The sequence below is a fragment of the Sinocyclocheilus anshuiensis genome, unplaced genomic scaffold, assembly GCF_001515605.1.
Source record: "Sinocyclocheilus anshuiensis isolate Anshui unplaced genomic scaffold, SAMN03320099.WGS_v1.1 scaffold739, whole genome shotgun sequence".
In the NCBI taxonomy this organism is placed as follows: domain Eukaryota; kingdom Metazoa; phylum Chordata; class Actinopteri; order Cypriniformes; family Cyprinidae; genus Sinocyclocheilus; species Sinocyclocheilus anshuiensis.
In genome coordinates this window covers 210285-219807 of record NW_015551105.1, presented here as the reverse complement: position 1 = coordinate 219807, position 9523 = coordinate 210285, and the positions used below count along the sequence as shown (strand labels likewise).

Genomic DNA, 9523 nt, shown 5'->3' with positions numbered 1-9523 from the left:
GATTTACCCCTAAAGTGTGCATAATAGTATCTTAAAGCAGGGGTGTCCAATCCTGCTCCTGGAGAGCCACTTGTCAGCAGTGTTTAGCTCTAGTTCCAGTTAAACACATCTGAAACAGCTAATCACGGTCTACAGAATCACTAGAAACTTCCAGGCAAGTCTGTTGAAACTGGTGGAAGCTAAACTCCAGGAAAGTGGCCCTTCAGGAGCAAAATTAGACACCCCTGCCTTACAAATTAGTACCAAAAGTGTACATATTAGTACCTAAATGGTACATATTAATATCTTTTAATACCACCCCAGTGATTCGTTTTTTACGAAAGTGTGGGATAGGATAAGTATTTTAACATAGAAATTACACACTTTGGATGTAAAGCTCAAGAATTTAAAGAAAAATTACAAGACAAGCAAATTAAAGAAGAAAATAAAAGAAAATTGTGTTGAGACTAGCTACAGGTAGAGGGAGGCGCGTGGTCAACTCTCCAGCAGCTGTTTAAGGGCGCGCTCAATGTTCATGCGGTGACCGACGCGCGTCACACCCAGCTCAGCGAAGTCCTCCTTGGTCAGAGCAGGTAGATGGGAGCCCTCAATCTCATGCTCTTGGAATCGCTCCCGGTGTTCAGACAGATTAATGCTGGCCAGCCAGTCGCCAATGTCGTACTTGTTCCAGAGGTGGAGGGGCTTCTGGTGGAACGGCCGTAGGGTGAGCAGAGGGGAGGGCATGCCCGGGGAGGGGGCGGGCGAGGGAGAACGACTCCGCGCACTGGAGCTCCTCATGACAAAACGCACTTCTTTAGGTTCGTGAGGGAGACTGAGGCTAGACGACTTAAGGATGGTGGGGGGTGTGATGGGAGAAGTGGCCAGGCCGAAACCCCGGATGGGTCCCAGAGGATCCGAGCGGTCCGGGGAACCGGGACTGGGTGTCCGTCGGGTCACTGGGTAGCGGCTGCCTGGTCTGATGGTGTAGGTGGTGCCGTAGCCTCTCTGAGAGATAGTATGGAGCTCCCCCAAACTGCTGAAGAGTCTGAAAGTAGGGAACAGAAGAAAAGAAAGGAGACAGAGAGGATGAAACTTTTTTTTTTTAGTGAGAAACAGCAGATTCAGTGGCTCTTTCTCGCCCAGTTTTAGTGAAAGCATCAGCTATGTTAGGACTCTGCACTCTTTGAGGCAAACTCATTAAACTAGTGTTAGTGAGATGCTTAATTCATGTGTTTAGCCATAATAGTAGAAGTGCAAAAGTGTTACAGACCTGTGGAGCAAAGATAGAGAATACATCATAAAATCAAGGAGAATCTTTTTTCCGCAGAGTTTTTAATTTATATAGTTCAGTCATACAACTAAAATTTAAAGTGTTTTCCTTGGTCAACATGATATCATAATAACCCTATTTACAATATAAAAATGTTAAAATTGTTATACCTAATACTTATTGTGAAGCAAACCACATATAATATTAAAACTTGTTTACATTCATTGTGTCTTGAATATAAATGTATTTTCTCTTACTGCACTGCCAAATTTATTTTTTAGTATTAACAAGGTAAAATTTAGTAAAAATACTGGTAACAATTTACAATAACATTTCATTTGTGAACATTAATTAACTACATTTGTTAAAACAAACATCTAAACTTCTAAATAATTTTTTAATTTGAGGTATTTATGTTAATTTCAGCATTTACTAATACATTATTAAAATTTTAAAGTTGTATCTGTTAATATGATTTAATGGACCTAAGTCTAAATTGAACTAACAATGAACAGTTGTAACATTAACGAAGATTAATAAATACTGTAACAAATGTATTGCTCATTGTTAGTTAATGCATTAACCAATGTTAACTAATGGGACCTTATTGTAAAGTGTTACTAAAATATCCAGTGCTGTATGAAATTTTATGCTGTGTTGCTTCTCAAGTAATTTTTTCTTGTATCAACGATTTTTAGATATTTTAAGAAAATTAGACAAAAAGCTTCATTTAAATAATTTAAGATTATGTATTTTTAAATGCAATTTAGTTCAACAGAAACACACTAAATGCACAGTAACTGACCAGATGCATATCTATATTAAATTTAATTTTTAATTTCAGCTTTTGACACTAAATTCATTAATTTATTAAGTTCGTAAAGATTGTTTTAAAAGCAGTGTATAAAGTTGAAGTGTTAATCAACTTTATTTCTGCATGCTACAACTGTACCTAGGCAGAAGAAACTCGCTCTCCACTTAAAACTTGCCTCTGTGAGCAATGAAACGAAGATCAGAAGTAATTACTCCATTTACAATCAATGGTAATGACTGAGGTGTTACGTGAGTTTGATTGCAATCTGAATGAAATGTAAACATGGACAGATTTACAACGATTTTATGAGCACTACAGCAGAACACTGAAAGCGCAACCATGCAACACATGAGAAATAACAGAAGACAGATGTGTAGACATGCATAACATCTCAACCTTCAAATTACTTAATGTAATATATTTTTTATATATATGTATAATAATATAGGATTCATAATTTGAATTTTTTACTCGCCAAAACAGTAATAATAAAAGAAGCTTAAGTGAAAGTGCAGTTATATTTTGTTTTTACGTGGCTAGCCATTCAGCCATACTTATGCACCCTGGGTGAAGAGAACAAAACTTATTTAGCAAGCTTTGATCATTACCTAACATGTCTGTAAAAGCAGTCTATGAAAAAATCTAAATGAAAACTAATGTCCTATACTTAAATTGATCAAATCCTTTTGCCTTTGTAAACCCAGCACTGGGTTAAAAAGGGACAAACCCAGCTATTGGGTTGTTTTGACCCAGCGGTTGGGTTCAAAACAACCCAACCGCTGGGTTAAAACAACCCAATAGCTGGGTTTGTCCCATTTAACCCAGCGCTGGGTTATATTTAACCCAGCATTTTTTAGAATGTGAGGAGAATTAAGCAGCCAATGAAAAACAAGGAAAAGCTGGGGTTGAGAGAGGCCTGACCAAATTAGCATTAGGCGTGTCAGTAGATGAGGAAGGGTGGATGATGATCAGGGCTTGACTCAGGGGTGTGGAAACAGAAAAAAAAGAGAGATGAGATGATTCATGCGCACTTACACAGGTGCCTGGCTCTTCTGGGCTTAGCCTCAGATTCAGCTCTAGACAGAGCAGCATAGCATGCAAAGAGAGAGAGAGTGAGAGAAAGAGGGAGAGAGGGAGATGGAGAAAAAGAGAGAGAGAGAGAGTGAGGGGCAATGGGAGAGAGAGAGTGGTTGGTTAGCATCAGTCCATGACAGAACAAAAACAAACACCACACACTTCACATCCTCAACAATGTCAATTGAATGCAAACCAAACGTAGCGACACAGACCAGAGCGCAGCTAGCCCCAGACGTCAGCTTTCAATAGTGGAACGTGCACATATAGACATCATTTATTAACGATGATGTGAAATTAAATACAGCATTTCTTTCATTACATCCTCTGTCTGGGGTAAGGTGCCATTCTGGTCAAATGAAACAAAAATGTAGCAAAATTAACAAATATGCATGAAAAATAAACAATGCATAATACTACATGTGCAACCATTTTTCTAAGATGAAGCCGGAGCGATCACTGTGTTAGCATGATTAAAGGATGAAAGTGTCACAAAACTACAGAAATTAAACACTTAGCAAGCACAGTAAGCTTGGACAGCATGTTTGAATGGAGAGAAAGAAAAAGAACGACAACACAGACTGAGAGGAATTAAATATTATTATTATGATGACACTGTGATGATTATGTTGGTTTTATGTTGGATTATCCAATGAGAAATGACAACTTTCAGCTGGTATAATTAATTTAAATAGAATTCAGTTTTAAAAGAACTTTATTGAGGGTTAGACAAACGATTTTAAGAAGTAACGTAGCTTAACATGGGTCAAACACATTCATATCATATGATGTTGCAAGAAAAAAAAAACATCAGTCACACATGGACCCACATACATACTGCTAGCGCAGTGCCGTAGAGAAGCAGGCCACAGGGGAAAAGCTCACTGAGTTAGATGTAACAGAGTTTGGAAGGTGAAAGGTCAAAGCTTGAGATGGTGCATGCCCTCAGGCCATCTGTTACCTTGTGAACACCCCAATGGCAAGACAGAGGGACTTAAAGAAGTGCTTCATGGATAAAATTAAATTTATGTCATAATGTAGTCACCCTACTGCATGTCATCAAGAATGTTTTTTCAAGTCACTTCATGTAAACTGAAAAAGGTGTCATAACCGATGACCAAAACAGATGCACAGAGAATACTTGACAATACTGTCGAGGGACAGACATTTTGGTTGATTTGCCAGGGTGGACAAGGGAACACAGAACCTGCAGAAGTGATTAATAAAACCCAGAACGATATCAGCAAAAGTGACTGAATATGGGATTAGTGGATGTTAAAGAATAGAAAATAAAATGAATGACATTTGATTTACCCTAGTTGCTAAAGCTAAGGTTTACTGTCTTCCATGTCCTTGTCACATCTGTTGGGATATAAAGGACTTCAGCTGTATTTGAGGATATAAGCAAAATATTATATACTGTAGCTGGTGCTTTAAAAAATCAAGACAGAAAAACATTGCCTCTTGAGCTTTTATATAAAACATTATTTATTCCAATTAATTATTTTAACTCAAACTGTCCCTGTAGCTCTGGTTATTGGTGCATCTACAGAAAAGTCTATATCATTCTAACTATTGTCTACGGCTTATATGGTAGAGCTGTAAGATCAGCCTGAGGCCGTTCTACGTTACTTACCAGTGGTCGTCCAATGCTGAGATAGTTCTGGGGCTCCAAATGTCTCAATGAAGAAAGCATGTTAAACATTAACACTTAATGCTTCTAAATGAGTAAGAAATTTTAAGGTTCTGGATTAGCTTTCTTTTAAATAAAAGTTAAAGAATACTGCTCTTTAAATCTTGTGAAACTCTGGACAGACACAGGTGATGTTCTTTGGTATTCTTTGAGATGCCATTTTCATGAGGATGTTTAATATATTGTTTATGTTAATTTTATTTGATATTACTAAACACAAACCATCGGTTTCGATTAAACAATGTTATTCAGATACGGGAAAAGAATTGCAGTGTTCTCACTGCCATTTAACTAATAGGAAACTTTTGCAGTACAAACAACCAACCTCTGAATTCTCTTTACAATGTTGCTTTAGAAACGGTCAAAGTTTTGATTTGGTTGCAAAGTTGATTTGCATTTGGTCTTCTCCAGGATTCACGCCTTACCTTGCACCGACCACGGGTGATTTCCTTCCGGGGTCAAGTGAAGCTCCAAGCGGCTCTTCCCCGAGTGAGCGTGTGTCCTTGTTCAGCTGCTGCAGCCGTGAGCTGAGCTCGCTGATCACAGTGGGCTTGCCTTCCTCTGCCCCCGAAAGTGGACGGGGTTCCACGGGGTCCCCCCACAACTTGGAGCGTCTCTGGAAGAGGTAGCGGGGTCTGGCCGGGCCTGCGGCTCCCGCAGCAGCAGCCAGCGCAGCCGCGTGCTGCTGTGAGAGCAGTTCGCTATCAGATGACTGCTTGAGCAGGGGGTCCCTGAATGTCACCGGGCCCTTGCTGAGCTGGGACTTGAGCTTTGGCTTTGGAGGCACTGGTGGCTTATCAAGAATGAACGTCTGGCCATCTGCGTGAGTGGTGTAGGTGTCCGTGGGCTCGCCACTTTCCGAGGACAGTGTGGACATACTGGAGACAGTGGAGATGGTGCTCGTGGTCTCTAGGTGGTGATCACTGGAGCTACGAGTGTCTACCTCTTCCACCCCGGAGTCAGCAGCAGACTCTGGGCCCAGGTGGGACTCAGATGGCTTCCCTGAGGCTGTTTGCTGGCCACTGCTAGCGGGGACCTGTGCTGCTGAGGCAACTGCTGCTGGAGTGGCGGGGGGCGGGGGTGGAGCTGAGGGCAGGGCAGAAGTGGTTGTCTGCGCCAACGTAGGAGCACGAGGTACTGCAGTTTCAGGTGTCTTTCCAAGAAGGCCATTGGCAAATTCATTCGGTGGAGGAACCACACCGATTTTACGGAGCTCCTCACGTGTCTCCTCATCACTGGAAGACAGCATGGCAGGTGGCAATGTGACCGTATAGGGTTCCACGTCCTCCTCAGAACTACCCTGCGCCAGGGTTTTATCTGAGGATGGACTGGGAGGTGGCTGGGAAGTTGGAACTGTGGCTGGAGGTGGGGTGGATCTCAAAGGAGCACCGGGACCAGGGGACTTAGCGCGTTTTATTTCGGCCAACATGGGTTTCGGGCTCTCTGACAATGCCCCCTTAGGAGAGGGGACACTGTGCTCTGGGCTGGGCCCCACTGCCTCCCCATTACTCGTTGCATGAACCATGATAAGTCCAGCAGTTTTCTGCTGGGATGTGTCCATGATGCTGATGATCATACTCTTCTTGTCCTCAATTTTCCTTTCCTCCTTCATTTCTGTCCTTGTTTCTAACTCTTTCCTAGTGGATATGGGACTTCTCCACTGAATCTTGCTGGTGGGGGCAGAGGTCTCGTAAATTCTTTTCGTTGCAGGGGAAAAGGGAGGTGAGGCAAACTCACCCTCTGACCGCTCAGCCTCTTTGGTCTGGGTCTCCATGTACAGCACCCCTCCAGCAGCTTCATGTTTAGTTCTGGGCTCAGGGCTGCTTGAAGGGGACTGACTCTGGGAGGTTAATGCCCTTTCCCTTGCGGCCAGCGCAAGTGCCAATGGAGAGTTGGGGTCCAAGGGCTTGCCCGTCAGTGGGTGAATGAAGGTGGTGCCCCCAGGAGAGGGACGCAACGCCAAGGCAGGAGGAGGCAACTGACCAAGTTCACGTGTGAGCATTCGTTCATCAACCGAATGGGATGGTGTGAGCGAGGGGGCCTCTGGGGGTGGTGCCGAACTGCCCTCCATAGTGCCCACTGATAGGAAGACTGTGGATTTCCGCCTCTCCTCCAGACGACGTTCCCGGTCTTTCACAGCATCAGCAATGGCGGCAGCGAAAGGTCCCTTTCCTTGCAACAGTCCCTCAGCCTGAGCTTGACTGCGTGCCTGCAACAGTTGCTGCTGCTGCTGATAGAAATCAGCCCTGCTGGTATGGTGGGCAGCTAGGCGCCCAGAGGGAGAGTGCTCTCTCGCATGGATGGATGCCAGTGCTAGCGAGGCTCTCTCCTGAGCATCTTCCACCTGCAGTTGCTTTACAAGTGGGCTCTTCCTCCGCTGTGGCTTGCTCGGTGTGAACAGGCCCACGCTGAACTGGCCCACATTGGCATAGGGGTTATCAATGACTCGACCTTTCTGCTTGATCCTTTCAGGTGGAGTTGAAACAGCACCTGGCCTGGGGATGTCAGTAGGCTCCACGGGAAGGTGGGAGGAGTCCTGTAGGATGATCATGGAGCGGGCTTTTTTCTGCCGATCCATGTGGGAGGCATGGCGAGGTGGCTCAAACAGCTCAGCAGACATTGTCTGTGGCAAAACGTGCAGTCTTGGTTCAGAGCCTGGTTTGAAACTGGAACGGCTGGGGTCGTGAATGCGGCCAGGAGGAGTGGGTGGGCAGAACGAAGGAGGGGGTCCAGTATCTAGATAGTAAAGCGATGGGGGAGGTGGGGGAGCCGTTTGAGGAGGTGGAGGGATACTATGGCTGTCTCTCAGGCTGTCCGTCATGGAGGAGCTCCGCGGAAACCCGTGTTCCGCTGCCAGAGCAGACAGTCGATCCTCTTCAGTTGCTCCTGCACGGAGAGAAAGACAGATCTATAAAAATTTATTTTGGGTTTGGCTGAGCTTTGATGATGAACAAGTATGCAATATTTTACAGATTTGATCTTTGCTCTTTCCTTTAACAACTCCTCTTATTCTTGGCATTACAAATGTTACTGTGTGTCAAAGTTCTGCATTTCATTGCATTCAGATTTGAGGATCAAAGGACAGATAGATAAAAGAAACTAGAACAAAGCCAAGCACTTTACTGCTATTTCAAATTGAGGAGCTTAATTGAGGAGTGTATGTAAAATATTCCTGAAGAATTACCAAAAGACTTTGTTCTAGCCATGCTTTTCGGCAGCTGCATGTGGGCTTTTTCCAACGCTGGGTGTAGAGCACCATGGAGAGCAAGTCCTTGCCGCTCAAAAAGAGACTGCACAAAGAAAACATTTATGTTTAAAAGGGTCAAGCACAAATATTTTGGCACATTTTCAACAAAATGTTTCTACTGGCTACTGTTTTTGTGAGAAGCTTTATCCCTGCTGAAAGGACCAGCATAGAGTATGCTGTGTTTTGGATGCTGGTATACAGCAAAACTCTGCTGGTACATTAGACCACCATTAAACCTGCAGAGAGCCAGTTTTTCAGTTTGATAAATGTAAAACAAAGAAACGTTTTGACTTTTGAACTCCACTATGTACATACAAGGTATCTGGGTCAATGCTGCTAAAATAGGACACTTTCTGATCATCTGAGTGTGCAGACATACTGTATCTTACACTGATTTCTGCTGGTGTAATTCGGCGACTGGTAGGACGTTGCTTCACCGTGGCTGCTCTGTAGTCTGCTTCTACCTTTGGCCTCAGTACTGTCTCCTGAGAGGCCAAAATCTCATCTAGCCTTTCTGTTAAGAAACACATATAAAACCATGCTCATCATACACACCCACACAAATAGTGCTCATCAGTTTGCCATATGGATCTCATTTGTTCACATGCTTTGAAATATAAAAAAACAAAGTACACATGAAATGGAAATATTAATGACATTAACACAATGCCACAATGCATCATTGCTCCTTATTTTATGGCAAAAGTTGTATGTGACAAGCTCGGTTCCAACCCATAGACCTTCCTGGCTGTATACTGTCTACTTGAGCAGTGCCATATACACTGGATACATTCGTACAGGATACATTCGTACATTAGTGCATGTTCGCAAAGAAAAACAATTAAAAAACATCACAGATGGAGGCAAGAATGCATCCTGTGTAAACAGTCCCTAAGGCAGCATCCTAACGGAAATAGAACCTCGTAAGTGACTCATTTGGAACAAATAGAATTCCTTGTGTGAAGCACATGAGAAGTGGAACTCACAATAGATTTCAAATTTGGCGTTAGCACATGTTGCTACGTTAAGACTGTTAAATTCAAATAAGCATGAAAAATACATTGAAATAGTCATTAATCAATTACATTTTTGCAAATTTTTTTTACTTGAATAATTTAATCAATATATGTTAAATTTAGAATAGCAATTTTAATATTTTTTCAAAACATTATGGGACATCCAAAACAAGATATTTTAAAGGAGAACATAATTTTACTGCCTTTGTGTTGGGAATGCCTAGAAATACTGGTTAGGTAGGCAGCTCACTAGGTTTTGGAACAGAGCTAAATAAATCATATTCCAACATGAGCAAGGTGAAGATGGTTGCATACACATGTTGCGTACTTCAGTGACTTTGTTGGATTCTAAAAACCTCAATGTGTAACTCACCTCCTCTTCTCCTCCTTGCAGAGGCTGAGCATGAAATAAATGTACAGAACACTTCTC

The 9523-nt window shown here is 42.8% G+C and overlaps 1 protein-coding gene across 4 annotated transcripts in view; it reads right to left on the bottom strand.

The window, feature by feature from the left end:
* Nucleotides 1–398: 398 nt before the first annotated feature.
* Nucleotides 399–9523, bottom strand: part of LOC107662873 (SH3 and multiple ankyrin repeat domains protein 3-like) — a 215040-nt gene continuing 205915 nt past the window's right edge. Inside the window, exons 22-28 of one of the 4 annotated variants that reach the window (XM_016452985.1) lie at nucleotides 9467–9490; nucleotides 8467–8591; nucleotides 8015–8120; nucleotides 5256–7716; nucleotides 4774–4816; nucleotides 3099–3139; nucleotides 977–1024 (exon numbers count right to left, since the gene is read on the bottom strand). In XM_016452985.1, coding sequence (XP_016308471.1) covers nucleotides 3134–3139; nucleotides 4774–4816; nucleotides 5256–7716; nucleotides 8015–8120; nucleotides 8467–8591; nucleotides 9467–9490 — 2765 coding nt within the window. In that variant the 3' untranslated portion in view covers nucleotides 977–1024; nucleotides 3099–3133. Of the gene's footprint in view, nucleotides 1025–3098; nucleotides 3140–4451; nucleotides 4500–4773; nucleotides 4817–5255; nucleotides 7717–8014; nucleotides 8121–8466; nucleotides 8592–9466; nucleotides 9491–9523 lie in introns of all 4 variants that reach the window. The other 3 variants (XR_001631256.1, XM_016452984.1, XM_016452983.1) reach the window with 3 other exon arrangements.